A 16,599-nucleotide genomic window follows, 5' to 3' on the forward strand; every position below is an offset into this window, starting at 1 on the left:
AAGAGCTCAATGGGGAGGTTGTTAACAGATGTCCACGTCAGATGAGAGCATGAATTGGACAGTGAGGCCACTCCCATTTTCCCACAAATGAGCTTTCCAGGAGAAGTTTCACAACGGGGGTCCAGGTTGTGCACCTCTGTGTATAGGTTCATCCCCTGGGGAGACGTCCCCAGAGCCCACCCCCAGTCACACGGCTAGGGAACAGGAGTTCCTGCTTTTCCCACCCTCAGCCTTCCAGCCTCTGTTCGGCACCTAGCTACTGAAGCGGCCCCTCCCAGAGGCGGGTCCTGCAGAGAAGGAGAAAGTGCTGGGCCCCGAGGGTCAGTCGGGCCTGCGGCTTCCCCTCTCTGCCCTCCGCCCTCGCCTCAGCTCCCGCCTCCGCCCAGAAAACCCAACCGCCTGGGGGCGGCCGAGAGTCAACGGGCCCTCCTGGGACGCTGGACGCGGAGAGCAGAGGGCGGGCCCGACGAGGGAGGAAGGAGTGTGCCGCAAGGCACCGTGGGAGCCTCCGCGGGCTCCCTCCCGCCAGCGCTGGGGCGCGGCCGATGTAGCGCGCATGCTCTCCCCCTTGCGCGCCCCGCCCGCCGCGCGGAGCCCAGCCCCGCCGCCGCCGTACCAATCAGAGCCTGGGAACGAAGCCCGGCGCGGCTTGCGAACCGAAAGGGACTGAAGCCAGGAGCGGAGGGCGGGGCGAGGCTCCGCCTCCGACAGCAAGCCCGCGATTTGAGCCAATCAGAACACAGCCTCCCTCCCCCCGCCAGCCCGCGCGTTAGCGGGCACGCGCAGGCGCATCTTCCTATTTCCGGCCCGCTCACTAGCGTACCGGCTGTTAGTTGGTCACGTGGCAGGCGCCAGCCAGAGAGCGGATGGAGCTCCGTAGCAAATCATTCTGCGTAGCAGAGGAGCAGTGTGCCGTCTGCGGCAGCAGGCGCACAAGGTACAGTGACAGCTAAGGAGTGCTGAGCTCCGCTGGGAGGTGGGCGGCCCAGGCGGCCCGCCCAGGGATGAGGAGCAGCAAACAATGGCGCTGCAGCCAGAGGGAATGGCAGTGATGAAAGGCACAGGAGCCAATTTTAGGGTTAGAATTGAAGCTATGAAAAACAGAGGGCTTACAGGCTGCATGAAATGACATTATGCATTCGTCAAAACTCACGGGAGTGTACAACGCAGAGGGAAATGTAACCGTGGACTGTAGTTAACAATGTATCAATCTTGGCTCAAACACATGTTAACACTTGATACAAAATATTAATAGGAGAGGCTTCCTGGGTGGCGCAGTGGTTGAGAGTCCGCCTGCCGATGCAGGGGACGCGGGTTCGTGCCCCGGTCCGGGAAGATCCCACGTGCCGCAGAGCGGCTGGGCCCGTGAGCCATGGCCGCTGAGCCTGCGCGTCCGGAGCCTGTGCTCCGCAATGGGAGAGGCCACAACAGTGAGAGGCCCGCGTACCGCAAAAAAAAAAAAAAAAAAATTAATAGGGGAAACTGAGGGGGACGGGGAGCGGTCCACGGGAACTCTGTACTATCTGCTCACTCTGTAAATGTAAAACCATGCTAGAAAGCAAGCCCACCGATTATTTTCAAATGAAGGCTTGGGTTAGGAAGTAGATTCAAGGGGTATCATGGTGATCGAACAGACAGGACTCGCTTTTGGTTTGCAGGGGAGGGAGGAATCAAGGACAGTTGCCAGGGCTCGAGCAACTGGGTAGCTGGTTGGGCCATTACCGAGATCAGACATTGGTAGAGAAGCTCAGCGAGCAGTTGGACTCAGGCATCTGGAACCTGGCAAGGCAGCGGCAGAGCAGGGCTCGGAAGAGGCTCCCAGAACTCCAGGGTTCCCTTCCCCCGGGACCCAAAGATGGCTCCAAGCTATCAGACATCTCCAAAGCCCCGACAAAGCTCTTCCCTTCTACTCGGGCTTGGCAGGAAGCACTGTGCCAAAAGGATGTGAGGTCCACATCCACAGGGATGCAGAAGAGCCAGAGAGGGGCATACACACACCCCCAAAAATGTGCACGCTCGCACAGGTAAACTCCCCAAGGCCACTGGGTGAAGTTTATTGTGAAACCTCTCGGGGTGAGGATGGGATGGGCAGGCCAGGGCAGGGAGAGAAGCATGTGCAGGCTCTAGGAGGCTGAGTCAGAGGCCTCTGAGCTGTCCTTGACATCGGTGCTCTCTGTGGTCTCGCTGACCTCACTGAGGTCTTTGCTGTCTCCACCGCTATCCTCCGCAGCCAGGCCCTTTTCCTCACGACTGGCCTCTCCCGAGCTCGGAAGCGAGTTGCCCTTGCTCTCCACCTTGTTCTCGATGGAGCCCAGCACCACGTGCCTGGCCTTCTCCTTCAGCTCCAGGTGCCGCCTCAGCTGCCACCAGGAGCCCGGGGAGAAACGGGAGTAAGGAGACAGCACCTAAGTCTCTAGACCACGAAGGCCCTCTCCTGCTGCCCGTGCCTTGTCCCTTGCTGGCGGCGGGGGGCAGGATGAGAGGCAGCAGAGCCAGGGCAGGAAACAGGACTGAGTCCGACTCCCAGCGGGGAGCCCTGGCACTGTCCCCTCTGGGCCTGTTTCCTGTCCTGTAAAGTGGAGGTGCTTACGGCTCCCTCACGAGGCTGCCGTGGAGCCCTCTGAACGGCCCGGGCCCCCGAGGAGCCTTGGGCAGAACCCTGACTTCTCTTCAGCCCGGTTTTGTCTGGCCCCTGAGCCTTGGAGGCCAGCCACAGCCGTCCCCAGGCCCCGCGTCTCTCAGCACGTCCAGGGGCCTCCTCCCTCTCCTCTCACAGCAGCCTCTGGGCAGGACGGGCTTCTTCCTCGGAGAATGGAATCTTGGGCCGATGGCCTTCGTTAAAGCCCTGCCGAGGTCCGGCTCCCCGCCTGCCAGCTACGGAAGCTGAGGTGAGGAGGGCCAGGACTCCCGGCCACGCAGCCTCCAACTGTCCCAGGCCACCCCTGCTCGCCTTGACTGGGGACCGCGGCCCTGGCCCCGCAGGACTCTTACCTGCAGGACTCTTACCTCATCGGCCATCTGGGTGAGATCCCGCTTCATCGCATATGCGTCTTCTCCATCTGCATAGTATTTGGGCTCCACTTCGCTGATTCTGGGGGCAGCAGGTGGAGAGAAGGAGGGCAACCCAAATCGGGGGCAATTCTCCTCAGCCTTCTGGTATCATCTGCTAGTGGGGCAGGGTGTCATTGCCCCCCCAAGGACCCTTTGGGAGACATTTCCAACATGGTCTTCCCTCTGCTTTCTCCAACAGTAAGTAGCACCCAGCTCCTTTATTCCCCCCCACCACTGGCATCCTGCCACTGCCCCTCGTCCCTAACCTGGCCACCAAGGATCTGTGTCTGTGGTTTCCTGTGAACTGAAGCCCTGAATTTGGCAGTCCCCTCCCCTCCCCTCCCCTCCCCTCCCCGCCCTGCTCCCTGTCACTTCCTGGGCATGCATGGCTGGCTCGTATGCCTAACAATTGGAACCGGGGAGGGGTGCTGCGGCCTGGGCCTCTGTTCTTGGTGGTCGTTACCAGGCAGCGTGGCCCCTAGCCCGAGCAGCTCAGGGGCCAAGCCTGCGCTGGGAAGTGTGTATGCAGACCTGGGCACCCTGCCAGCCTTAAGACCCTAGAACTGTCAACCACCAGAGGCATTTGCATCCAGGCCAAAGATCCTGCCTCAAATACCCAGCCCGGAGGCCACTTCCCTTCCCAACAGTCCCTCCTCGTCCCCCACCAAGCTGAAGCTGACGCTGTCTCAGTGGGCCCTCCACGGACAGCCCATCTCAGCCACCTGGATAAGCCAGACCTGGGGACCATCCCACTCCATGAGAAAAATCTAGATCTACTTACTGAAAGTTGAGGGTGTTGGAATAGAGGTGCAGAGCGGCCCGGTTACTGCAGGGGAATAAGGCACTGCTGAGCTGTACAGACGAGGCCAGGCAGGGACAGCACGTCCAGGTCCTGCCCCTCCTCCCGGTCCCCCTCCCCACTAAGCCCACTTCCCGATCTTCTCCAAAAGCCAAGGCAGCCCAGGATCCACATCGAGGCAGTATCCCCGCTGGTGGTGGTGGGATGAATTGGGAGATTGGGATTGACATATATACACGAATATGTATAAAATAGATAACTGATAAGAACCTGCTGTATAAAAATAAATAAAATAAAATTCAAAAAAGACCCAACAAAACAGACAGTATCCCCCTACCCACCCCCCTTCCCTCGGCCCTGGCTTCCACCTCTTCCTGACATGCAGGGAGACGTATTTGGCATTGAAGTTCTCGATCATGGCTCGGGAGGCCTGGTCCATCAGCTTCTGAGCCAGGCCAAGGCGCCGGTGGGAACGCTTCACAGCCTGGTGGGAGAAAGGTGGGACCTCGGGGCGGCTCCAACTAACTTCCGCCCCCGCCCCCACCAGACCCTGGGTGGGCCCTACGCACCAGCGAGGTGATGTGTCCATGGGGCACGTCGTCCGGGTCCTCTTCCCTAGAGCAAGAAGAAAGGAGAGGGGCTAGGCGTGAACCCCAAAGTGCGTCCAGTCCCGGGACAGGGGAGAGCCAGGACGCTCCAAACCCCAGGCAGCAGCCAAAAGACATGTGCAGCGTCAGTGGAATACTGTTCAGGGCTAAAACGAAAGGAGCTCTCGGGCTTCCCTGGTGGTGCAGTGGTTGAGAGTCCACCTGCCGATGCAGGAGACACAGGTTCGTGCCCCGGTCCGGGAGGATCCCACGTGCCGCGGAGCGGCTGGGCCCGTGAGCCATGGCCGCTGAGCCTGCGCATCCGGAGCCTGTGCTCCGCAACGGGAGAGGCCACAGCAGTGAGAGGCCCGCGTACCGGGAAAAAAAAAAAAAAAAAAAAAACAACTCTCAAGCCATGAAAAGACGTGGGGGGAGACTTCAATGCATATGACTTAAGTGAAAGGTGGTCTGAAATGGCTACACACTGTATGATTCTAATCATATGACCTTCTGGAGAAGGCGAAAGTATGGAGACAGTAAAGAGATCAGTGGTTTCCGGGGAGAGGGGAGGGAGGGAGGGAGGGAGGGCAGTGAAACTACTCTGTTTGATACTATAGTATCGGATACTTGTTATACCTTTGTCCATGGAGTGTAGAACTACTACTCAAAGAGTAAAACAATGTAACTATGGGTTTCTGCAATAATGTAACAGCATCGGTTCACCCATTGTAACAAATTTGCCACAAGATGTTAATGTGAGAGGAAACTGCACTAAACGAACAGTCTATTAATTAACAAAACGAAACAAACAAACCCAACCCAACCCAGGCAGCAGCCATCAGACGCGTGCGGTGTCGGTGTCCCTCCTCCCCCCACCCCCACGGCAGGCACCAGGCTTGTCCCTCCGTCCTTGGTGACTCACATTTTGGCCAGGACATACCCCACAATCTTCCCATTCTCATCCTCAGCGATGTAAGAGAGCTGGGTGACAGGGAGGAAAGAGAAGGCAGAAAACAAGTTCCTGTCAGAGCTGGAGGCGCCCTTATCGGACACCTGGCCCCAGCGCCTGCCTGTCGCTGTGTGCATGACAGACAGAAGCCCATCGGGCAGCGAGTTCAGTGACAGCTCCTGACCTCCAGGCCAAGTGGCTTGGTTTTCCCACATCACACCGTGCCCCCTTTCCTTAACCCAGAAGAAGTGGACAGACACAGGTGGGAATACTGCCCCTACCTTGGCCCTGTTCTTCGGCCCTCTTCAAGGCGCCTCTATCCATCTCCCGCCACCCCAGCCGGAAACACTCAGGGCCTCATTGACCCATGCGCCCCCCGGACTCTTCACGACCTTGCGCGACCTCGCGCGACCTCGCCGGCTCGTCCCAAGCCGACCCAGGGTGGAATTTCCTTGGCCTGGTTTCCCTCATCCCCAAATTCAACAGCTGCCCACCTGGGGCCAGGAAAGGCCATGGTAGAAATAATATTTCATCTGGTAGTTCTCGGGCAGGCACAGGAGGTTGCAGTGCTGCATGTTCATCAGGTCCTCTGGCTGCGGGAGAGGACGGCAGTGGAATGCAGTCAGGCCGGGGGCTGCGGTGACTAAGTAGGCCTCGGTCGTGTTAGAACCCTGCTCTGTCTACTCAGCGACCCCCGCCCCCCCACAGGGCTGGGCGGGCGCTGGGACTGTCTGTCTCCGCACAGGCCTGGCCCACAGCCGCTGTGCGAAAACTGACTGTTCCAGGAATGAACGTTGAGCTCCAGGAAGCTCCCCGACACCATCCAACGGAAACCCGACATCCGGAAAGAAGGAGTTCGCAGCCCCGGCCCTGCGCCCCTGGCTCCCCCGGCCTCCTCTTCGGGTAGATCCAGCCCCACGGGGACGTGGCCTTCACTTTTCCGCGCCGGGCGGCCGAGGGCGCCCAGGGCGGCTGGCCCGGTGATCGGCCGGGCCCATCGGGAGCACGCGCACGCGGCCACCGGGCCCCGCTCCCACGCGGCGCGGACAGCCTCCGGCCCCGGCCCCTCACCCTTGCATTGCGGATGTTCATAACGGCGGCGGGGCTCGCGGCTCCCAGCGGGTCGTGAACGCGCAGTCAGCTGCCACCGCGCTCCGAAGCGACGCCGGGGCTGCCAGGCCGGGGCTGGGGCTGGGGCTGGGGCTGGGGCTGGGGCTGGGGCTGGATCTGGATCTGGATCTGGATCTGGGTCCAGGATCGCGGGGACGGCGGCGGAAGAGGAGGCGCGCGCCGGGCCCGGCCACCGGCCGGAAGTGCGCGCCGCCGAGCCCGCCCGCCGGGCCCGCCCTCCCGGCCGCTCGGCCATGCGCAGGGAGGGCCAAGGGCGGGGTGGGGCCGCTCCGCGGGGCGGGCCGGGCCAATGGCCGGGCGGGCCCCGGCGCGGGGCGGGCCTGTTGGCAGGGTGGGAGGGTCCAGCGCGCGGGGCGGGTCACTGGCAGGGCGAGCAGGTGCCCTCCATCCAAAGGCGGCGGTTGGTCCCCCACCCGACACCCCACAGACGCTCACACACACGGGCAGTGGAGCAGGCTTGGCTTTATTCTGCGCCTCGGCGGGCGGGGTCGGCGGGCGGAGACCGGGCGCTGAGGGCCGGGGCCGGGGCCGAGGCCGGGGCGAGGCGGCTCAGCAGGTCACTCAGCATCTCCTCGCACATGGCGAGGCACCGCGGCACGTGGAAGCAGCCTGCGGGGAGAGGCGGGACGGCGGGTTGGGAGGGCCGTGGGCAGCCGAGTGCCCCGAGCCCCTGGGCCCCGCTCTTTCCCCCACTCACCTTTGAAAGGACCCCCCTTGATGGTGAGGGCGATCTTCCCTTCTCGGTTCAGGTAGCCAAACCATTCCCCGTACTCGGGATCGCGAAACTGCAATAACAGTGAGGCAGTGACAGGCAGCGCCTGCAGGAACCGCCCAGATGCCACAGGCCTGGGAAAGGGGCGTTCACCGGTCCCACTAAACCGCTACCTGGGGTCAGAGCCCGGGCTGACCCCCGGCTCCAGAATCAGTGCTCTTAAATGAGGTCCCGCCTCCTGGACAAATATGAAAGCAAGGGGCTTTTCCTTTTCCTTTTTCTTGGGGGGGGGGGTGGTGGAGTTTTGAGTCTGCAGCTAGTTACTCCACCTGGGGAAGGGGCCGCGGGCTGTGAGATGAAACCTTGCAAGATGGAATTTAAAACAAAAACAAAAACAAAAACCCTGCTTCGGACTACTGAGCTTGCGCTCTAGAGCCCGTGCGCCACAAATACCGAAGCCCGCGCGCCTAGAGCCGGTGCTACCGACCGCAGTGAGAAGTCCGCGTGCAGCAACGAAGACCCAGCGCAGCCAAAAGTAAATAAATATAATTTAAAAAAATAACAATGTAAAAAGAAACGGAACCCTGAGGAAGTGCTGACCTGCCATGTAACTTTGTAACAAGTTATTCCTTTGGAGCTCCTGTTCCCTGCTTCAGAGGACTGTCTTGCCGTGGATGAGATTGTAGATAGCGCTACATTGTAGATATCCCGTACAGAGGTCTGACTTCTCCCTTGCTCACCACAGGTCCCAAACACATCTCCCCCTCCCTCGGAGCCACCTGAAGCCTGCCCCTGCCCAGCAGCTCTGTTGACCCTTTCCAAATTCCTCGCTTCTCTCCTGCCCAATTCCTTCCAGATGCTCCAGGATAGACCTCAGAGCCCTGGCCTAGGCCCTTCCTCCCCAGATAGACCCCCGAGTGGAACCCCTTCTCAGAAGGACCATAGAAGAAATCAGTGACATTGAAGTCCACTACCAAAAATGTCTTTTTAAATGGGGACCTATGAGTAGGTGTATTCTTCATAGGGGGTAAAACTAGTTCTGTATCTGTTCGTTCTATCTTCCCAGTGATATTACCCATGTCCTTACTTATTATTCGACTACTGGATATGACACGGGAAGATGACAAAGGATTTGACTGTTTTCCTGTCCAGCCTTTCCATGGATGTCTGAATTTTTGCTTTCTGTATTATGACGATTAGTGCATAGTGAATTACCTGTTGTTTATAACTTTTGTGATTGTTCAGTACAATCTCTCTTTCTTGAAAATGTATTCCTTAAATTTCACTTTATGCAGTTAAGAGCGATCACCTCGAACACATGTTCTCTATGAACGCATTCAATCTTAACATATATCGCCTCTGGTCTTGTGGCTCCCGTGTTTGGAAGCAGTGACGAGCGTGTGCAGTACTTGGAGATGCCTCTCTAACCACAGCATAACATGAACACATTTGGAATTTACTGGTGACAAAGTCGGACACTGCTAATACTGTGGTTCACTGCTTTCACTCATGATGGACGTGAATGCTGGATTTCAGTTAGAGGTTAGTGCAAATAAAGGTGGAATTTTCTCTCAGGTTTCAAAGCCCACAGACCTCAGAATAAGACCCCCCTGTTGTAATGCCTCCCGTACTGGGGTTTACTAATGGAGTGAGTTGTGGCTTTAGAAACACGTCGGGAATCTTCCTTCGTTCCCCGTCAGGCTCAGCGCCCGAGGTGCCCGTCGGCAGCAGCTGGCACAGCTCATCGCTCTGCTCACGGCACTCGGGCCTCTGCGGGGGGGCGGGGGGGCTGGCTTCCTTCCTACCTCGCAGATGATTCTCTCTCCTTTGCTGGGCCTGCCTATTCCCTCTTCTCCTTTCCTTCTGTACTCCAAGGTTACTTGCCTCACGTGGCCAGCCCACACCTCTCCCGCTCGACCACACTCTGACCCCTGAGCCGCTGCAGCTCCCACCCTGGGCCAGGCCCCCACTCACTAGCCAGGATGATAGCCACAGCCCGGTCTCCCTGCCTTCGCCTAGTGCCCTCTGGCCTCCCCTCCTGAAGCCCCAGCTTTTTTCCTTCCCACTAGCCCCCCAGTCCCCTGACCTTGCTTTATTTCCCAGAGTTCTCATCACCATCTGTGTTTGCTGGTTTACTTGTTTATGGTCGGTCCCACCAGCACCAAATGTGAGCTCCAGTGGGGCAGGGGCCACTCTTGACTGAATGGAGGGCACCAGGGCCGGGACTTCCAGGAACTCTCAGACCTACTGAGGGAACACGTCCGGCGAGGGGGGGAAGGAGGGGGTGTGCCGTGCCTGCGGTCTCCTCCACACCGCTGAGGCCAGGAAGCAGCACTTACCTGGCGGAAAGTGTACTCGGCCACCTGGTAGAAGATGTTCAGCAAGGCGGAGTCCCCGCTTTCACTGTAGCCCATGAGGAAGGCGATCATGGCTTCGCTGTGCGGCCACCAGAGCTTCATGGCCCACTCCAGCTGAGAGCAGAGCGGAGGCAGGCATCTGAGAGCCCTGGACCCCACTCCACCACCCCTGTCAGCAGGAGAGTCACCCCCATCTTTCGGGCCCTGGCTCAGACTCCATCTGGCCCAAGCTCTTGGAGCTTAACCACGGGACGAACGTCTCTGGGGGCCTTAACCGCCCATCAGATCGCAGCTAGCTTCCCGAGCCAGATGTAGCCCAAGCGGCCCCTCCCAAAGGGCAGGGCTGGGGTGGGTGCCCCTTGAGCCCTGGAATCGCAACCCCGGCTGCTCCCACTGCTGACGCCTCAGGGTCGCTCAGAGAGCCTTTCCAAGATGAAGGGCCATGTGTCTCCACGTGGGCATGGCCTGCGCTCCCTCACGGCCTCCCTGTGCATGTGAGCTCGACCGGCACAGGAGTCGAGCTTCCCACTGGGGTCACACCAGGCAGGTTCACTCCTCCGAGCCCCGGGTCCCCCTCTCTGAAATGGGTGACGACAGCACGCACCTCCCTGGGCAGAAAGCCTTCGACAGGCTAGTACCATGTAGCCCTGGGTACATTCCCACCTGGGTGGGGCATAGGCCGTCAGCATCCTGGAAGTAGAAGAGACCTCCATGGTCGGGATCCCATCCAGAGCGGAAAGGCAACAATAGGAACTTGTCGATAACGTGGGCTCGAAGTTTGGGGTCACCTCTCCGGACGGCGTGACGGAGCAGGAACCAGCCAGCTTCCAGCGCGTGGCCTGGTGAGGGCTCGGGTAAGGCAGGCCGCGTGTCCTCCCCCAGGCGGGGGACTCAAGCGCTGTGCTGACCGCTGACTCCCTTCCTCTCTGCCCCACTGTGGGGCCTGCTTTGAGCCCCCCAGCCCTGCCGGTCTGCCCCAGAGTCACCCTCCTGCTGCTGACACGCCAGCGTGGGAGGCCCGTCCCTCCTCCCCTGCCTGGTCCTCGGTGCGCTGAGGGCGGAGGGAGGAGGGCACTCCCTGCATCTGGAGTCCAGAACCAAGGCTGAGCGCCCCCCTCCTCCCGGGCCTCCCCCCAGCCCACCCCGCCCCTCACCTGGGTTCTGGTGTCTCCCCAGGCAGCCAGAAAGCCCCTCGCCATCCTCTGACACATTCTCCAGCACAGCCTGCCCACCCCTCTGCCGAGGGAGGAGTAGAAGGTAGCTTGGCCTTCAGCACCCCCTGACCCCCGCCCCATCATCCAACAAGAAAGACGCGCCCTCCCACGCCCCCTCCCTCCTGATCTGCAGGCTTGGGTGGCCTCACTCGGAGGGCCTTTGGAGGAGGAGCCGATTCACTCCCAAGGGTCTGGACCTGTCCTAACCCTTGCTTTGGGCCTGGGCCCCTGACGTGGGGAGCGTAAGGCACTGAGCGGAGGCTGAGACCGGGGGGACTGCGCTGTGCAGAGGCCTGGGACGAAGCTGAGTCCGGCCAGGCTTCCTGCTCCCTGACGTGCCTGGGGCTCTGGCACCCACCCCGGCTCCCCCGGGGCCCTCCTTCCCTTCCCGAGGGTTCTGGGCCGCACCTCGCCCCATCTCCCCAGTCTGCAAAGGGAGCCACCGGCGCCCGGCTCCGGGGGTGGGGGTGGGTGCGGGCGGAGGAGGCGCCCCGGGGGTGGGGCGTAGGGGGTCGCCCTGCCCCCCAGCTCCCCAGGCCCTGTCTGGCGGCCGCCGTCCGCCCGCTGCCCTGCCCCCACCTGCACGTGCCGCAGAATCCTCCGAGCGCACCAGTCCCCCAGCTCCGCGTAGCTGCCCGCCAGCTCGTCGTCGGCCTCCCCGAGCTGCTCCACCAGGCTGAGAAGCATCATGGGCACCGCCATGGACTCCGCGGCCGGGGCCCCAGGGAGCTGGGGCCGGCCCAGCCCAGAGGGGTCCTCCCGCACCCAGTGCACGATCTGATCCATCATCTCCACCGCTTCGCTCTGGGGAGGGATGAGGGGAGGCCCAGGCTGAGGCTGCATCCCATCTAGTCTGGTACCCCAGGTGCCGACCTGCTGGGTCCCCAGCCCTGGGGTGGGAGAACCATGTGCTCCCAGCCACTCATAGGACACCTTCACCAAGGCCTACTCTGGGCCTGGCCCCGGGCTGGGGGCTAGGGCTCCCACTCTGGGGGCGTAGACCATTCCCAGACAGTGAGGTCACGTTTGAAAGCAAGAGGGGGCCCAGGGAGGAGGGGGCGGCCCTCTCCCGGCCAGGGCAGGGCACGGATTGATCCCTGTGAAACTGAGCAGGACCCTGCAGAGCCTTCTGGGGGGTAGAGGCCCTGTGTCCCCCGCCTCTTGTCTGTAGAAAAGCTTTAGCCTCCAAGGCCTTCCCCGAGTTCCAAAGAGCAAATAGAATCATAGAAGTGAGAAAATGCAGAAGCAGAGGAAAACAGATAAGCAACACAAAATAATAATAGTTTAGCCGTAAGAGAAAGTCATGGACCTTTATTTGCTCCTCAAGGGCTAGAGATCATACCCTGAGTCATATCCCTGAGTTGTTTTGCAGATACTAAGACCCCCACCGGGCGGAAGAAGGTAAGGGCGTGCTGACCACCGGCGTGTAGACCCCAGACCACTGGAACCAGAAGGCTGATGATGTTGACTCCCTCCCGAAATACCACCTGGTTACCTCACCACCAAGCAGTCAGAAGAACGTCCATAAGCTGATCAGGTATCCCGCCACCCCCTCCCTCACCTTGCCTTCAAAAGCCCTTCCCCGGGGCTTCCCTGGTGGCGCAGTGGTTGAGAGTCCGCCTGCCGATGCAGGGGACGCGGGTTCGTGCCCCAGTCCGGGAGGATCCCACATGCCGCGGAGCAGCTGGGCCCGTGAGCCGTGGCCGCTGAGCCTGCGCGTCCGGAGCCTGTGCTCCGCAACGGGAGAGGCCGCAGCAGTGAGAGGCCCGCGTACCGCAAAAAAAAAAAAAAAAAAAGCCCTTCCCCGGAAGCCATCGGGGAGTTAGGGTCTTTTGAGCAAGACCTGCCCTTTCTCCCTGCTTGGAGGCTCGCAGTAAACCCTGCGCTTTCCTTCACCTGTAGACGCACAGTGACAGTACAGTGCAACAAGGGGGGGGTGTCACCAGCAGCCCTGGGCTGTGGGGGCCCAGAGTAAGGACTGACGGTGACGATAGACCCGGCCCTGCACGCAGGACCCAGGGAGGGGCTCGCATGCTGAATGGGAATGCTCTGGCAGCCGTGCCCAGGACAGGCGAGGGCACGGAGACACGCAGGGCAGCCTTCCTCCCATGCACCTGGTACTGCGCGTCCCCTGTCACCCTCCACAGCTCATTCATGGCCATGGTGTAGAAACACTCGCTGAAGATGGTCCGCTGCACCTTGACCGGGCGGCCGTCCCTCGTCAGCACAAAGGCACACTTCTTTGCAGGAGGTGCCACTCGGGCATAACGCAGCAAAAATTCGCCACCTGCTGGTCGGGAAGGTGGCCTGCTAGAATTTGGGTGAGGATGCCACCGCCTCCCTTCCTCCCTACCTGCGAGCATACCGGGCCCTTTGCTGCTTCTAGACCCCTCTAAGAACTAGGCACCTAGGAGCACGCGTGCTACAGAGTGACTTGGAGCGGCCTCTGGGGAGATGGGGACCCGGAGGGGGCACCTGCTTTAGCTGCATTCAGAAGCTCAGGGCGGCGGAAGCGCTCAAGCTTGCGGTACAGGCGACAATACATCCACACCTGTGGGGGAGTGGAGGAAACACGGCTTAAGTCGGGAGCGGCCCAGTCCTCGGGGCCAGGATGACGGCAAGTCGCGGGTGCCCCTGTCGTACCTGCCTCCCCTGCAGCCAGACGTACTTGAGGTCGTCATACACCTGCCCGTCACGGCCAAGGCACGTGAAGAAGCCCCTGTGGGCCACACGCAGTGTTAGCCGAGCCCAGCAGGCCTGAGTCAGCTGAGTGAGGTGGGGACTCAGCAGGGGCAGGGACCCCGCCCAGGGCCCGAGCAGGGCGAGGCGCACCCGTGCTCCTGGTCGTGGGAGTGCTCCAACCAGAAAGCCACCACGACATCCAGCTCGTGCTCCACCCGCTCCTTCCAGGCCTGCAGGGTCTCTCTCTCCTTCTCCATGTCCTGGGAAACCTGCACTTGGAGGCACGGCTCCCCCTCAGACCTCCTCATCTTTCCGGGTCCCAGCCTCCTCAGTGGGCCCCTTGGTGCCCCAGCTCACCCCAGGCTCGAGTGGACCCCAGGGCTGGGTCCCCCAGGCCCCCAGGCCTCGGGGACCCAGCCCTGTGTGGGTCTGCCCTCCAGACCCAGACCCGCCCCAGGACTGACCCCGCCACCCTGGGGCGCCTCCAGGACAAGCCCTCCCCCCCACCCCCTCCCGGGTCCCACACCACTGGCCTGCCACACTCGGAGACTCCCGCTCGTCCCCCCCTCTCCTCCAGGAAGGCGCTCGGAGCCGCGCTGGTCGCGGTCGCGTGACTGTCACTCAGCTGACCCAGCCTAGCCCCACCCACCCCTCCTCCCCGGGGTTCCGCCCGGGCCTGGGGGCAGAGCCCGCAGCGGGGGGCTGGGCTTGGCCGGCTTGCGACTCCACCCCGGCCTCCAGCTGCGCCCCGACTCTTGGCCCACCCCACCTTTGGGCGGCAGAGTCCCGCGGAGCCCCTCTGCTGGGCAGCCTCCGCTCAAGATCCTCCCGGTGGGAAGTGCTGGGTGAGCTGGCAGGAGGAAGGTCCGGGACGGGGGGCGGGGGGGGGGGGATCCAGCAGGGGGCTGGACAGGGCGGGGCGCGGGCCCAGGTGCAGCAGGAGAGAGCAGCTGGAACTGGCTGAACGCCTCGGCTCCTCTGACCTGGGCCCCACAGCGGGGCAAGTCCTCTCTGATGAACCAGCCCCTCAGCACCTGACCTGTTGGCCCCAGTGACGGCAGCTCGAAGGCCAGGCAAGAGGGGGCATCCTGGGCCCTCTCCGCCGTCACACCCCCGAGTTCTCCAGGTGTATCTTCTAGCACCCGTATCTGATTTTCACTTCACGGCTCTGTGACTGTCTGATTAGGTCAGGTGCTCTGAAGAAGGCTGGCCGAACTGTCACCTGCTTGCCCAGCCAACGGAAGAATTATGTGGAGGGGGCGTTCCAGGGACCCTGGGCTCCCAGTGGGGCTCAGGGAAGCTTGGCCTTCAGGGTCCGTCGCCCCGTCTTCCGGAAGGAGGGACAGCAGCCCAGGAATGTCCTACAGCCCTGGGACAGGGGCCTGGCGCCCCTGCGGCTCCCGCAGCTGTGCGCTGGTCCCGACAGCACGGGGGACCGGCAGCTGGTGTGCCCTGCGGCTGCTGTGCCCCTCCACCCTCCGCCTTCCCTCGTGCCTGCGTAGGGGGGTCCCAGCCATGGGCCCAGCTGGGCTGGTGTCAGCCGCCTGCCTGCGGATCCCCTGCCTTCCTGGCACTCTGTCTCCCTCATGCCTAGGCAAGGAGGAGCCTTGCTATGGGGAGGGTTCTAAGGTTCTTACGGGTGGCCCCCAGCCCTGGGTCCCAATCCCGAGGTGAGAGCCGGCGGCGTTCCCGTCCCTGTGCGGGGCTGGAGCCCAGTATTTTGAGACCGGTGCTGAAGACACCAGCAGCATGGCCCTGGCCGTCCAGAGAGCCGTGCAAGTGAGCAGAGGGACGACGGGTGGGCGGCAGGAACCTGGCGCCCCTCCCCCCCACGCTGTGAGCATCCACAGAGCTGCGTACCATGTGTCTGGCAGATCTGCACAGGCCCCTTCTTTCCCGAGTCCCCCAGGTGGGCCCCCCTCCCCCGGCTGCCCCGCATCCCCCCACCCCCCACCCCTGCACGTTCCTTCTCCTGCTCTAGCCTGAAGGACACGTGCCTGCCGCTCTCCCTGGGCCTCTGTCCCCGCCAACCTCCATGAGCTGTGAGGCGCCTGGGCTCTGAGTCAGGTCAGAGTCGGTGTGGTGGAGGCCCGACAGGACCCCACACTCATGAGACCCCGCGCTTCCAGCGGAGGGAGTACCAGGGACAGGGGCGCACTCTGGGGGGCCTCTTGGGCGAGGCGCCGTTGGGCGTCCGCGGGTTAGAGAGGGAGGAGGTGGCTTTTGGTACCAGAGCGACTTGCCAAGAGCGGGGAATGAGGCAGGGCCCCCGGATCCCTGTCAGAGTGCGGGGCCCGCAGCGAGGTGCTCCCCTCTGCCCCGCGTGGCACCGAGGCTGTGCTGAGCCTCGGCCGCCTCACCCCGCGCTCTGCGGAGCTCCCGTCTGGTCCGCGCTGAGGACGACCTCTGCCCGTCTTACCCTGGGTACGGCACCACCCTAGCGATAGCAGCCCACCCCAACAGTGCAACTGTCACAGTTGGTTCAACAGAAGCTCTGCTGCCCCCCCTTGGGGGCCCTGGCCCGTGTGCAGGAAGGGCAGACAAGGAGTCACCCGGGCAACGCCCACCGAGCACCAGACGGGAGGAGCCACCCCTCGGTTGACGCCGGGCTCTCCTGCAGATCTGACACCCCGGGGGCTCTCCGGGGTCTGTGAGCGCTCAGTGGCAGGTGCCCGGCCCTGGCCAACCGTCCGAGGAGGGTGGCGGCTGGCGACCTGCCAGGCCTTGGACCCAGTCCCCTGTCCGCTGGTTGGGGAGAAGGAAGGTGACCTGGTCTCCACACAGGGAATCGGCAACACGTGTCCAGGGAGCCCCTTGGCCTGCGGCCTGCGCTCTGGCCGCCATCATGGGATCTTCTGTGGGCAACCTGGTCCTAGTGTAGCTCAGTGCCAAGGTCACAGCCCACAGAACTGTGAGACACGGGAGCCAATGGGGAAGCAGAATCCCGCTCACAGCAGGCCCCGCGAACAAGAGGCTCCCTGAGGGTTCTGGTGAGCCCTGTGGGGCCCAACTTCCCCACCTCAGGCAGCCTCCTGTGGGAGCCCCAGACACAGCAAGACGGCAGATGGTTATTTCAAAAAAAGTCTTTTAATTGTTCAAAATAGCACAAAACGACAT

At 62.1% G+C, this 16,599-nt stretch overlaps 2 protein-coding genes across 4 annotated transcripts; both read right to left on the reverse strand.

Moving 5' to 3' along the window:
- Positions 1-2,031: 2,031 nt before the first annotated feature.
- Positions 2,032-6,673, reverse strand: NAA10 (N-alpha-acetyltransferase 10, NatA catalytic subunit). Of its 2 annotated transcripts, none has more exons than XM_082865440.1 (8): positions 6,458-6,673; positions 5,881-5,979; positions 5,360-5,418; positions 4,420-4,465; positions 4,219-4,334; positions 3,833-3,877; positions 3,007-3,091; positions 2,032-2,360 (listed from the first exon to the last, which is right to left on the reverse strand). In XM_082865440.1, the coding sequence occupies exons 1-8, from the start codon at positions 6,476-6,478 to the stop codon at positions 2,124-2,126; spliced, it is 708 nt and encodes a 235-aa protein (XP_082721566.1). In that variant the 5' UTR covers positions 6,479-6,673; the 3' UTR covers positions 2,032-2,123. The 2 variants fall into 2 exon arrangements, with proteins under 2 accessions (XP_082721566.1, XP_082721565.1); XM_082865439.1 differs by having other exon boundaries at positions 3,833-4,120.
- Positions 6,674-6,972: 299 nt separating this feature from the next.
- On the reverse strand, positions 6,973-14,092 carry RENBP (renin binding protein). Of its 2 annotated transcripts, XM_082864745.1 has the most exons (11): positions 14,025-14,092; positions 13,633-13,751; positions 13,444-13,519; positions 13,276-13,351; positions 12,915-13,087; positions 11,380-11,604; positions 10,741-10,822; positions 10,250-10,425; positions 9,569-9,700; positions 7,215-7,302; positions 6,973-7,126 (listed from the first exon to the last, which is right to left on the reverse strand). In XM_082864745.1, exons 2-11 carry the CDS (start codon positions 13,737-13,739, stop codon positions 6,981-6,983), a joined length of 1,281 nt encoding a protein of 426 aa, XP_082720871.1. In that variant the 5' UTR covers positions 13,740-13,751; positions 14,025-14,092; the 3' UTR covers positions 6,973-6,980. The 2 variants fall into 2 exon arrangements, with proteins under 2 accessions (XP_082720871.1, XP_082720870.1); XM_082864744.1 differs by lacking the exon at positions 14,025-14,092 and having other exon boundaries at positions 13,633-13,820.
- Between the last annotated feature and the right edge of the window lie 2,507 nt (positions 14,093-16,599).

This window comes from Leucopleurus acutus, assembly GCF_964270905.1.
Source record: "Leucopleurus acutus genome assembly, chromosome: X".
In the NCBI taxonomy this organism is placed as follows: domain Eukaryota; kingdom Metazoa; phylum Chordata; class Mammalia; order Artiodactyla; family Delphinidae; genus Leucopleurus; species Leucopleurus acutus.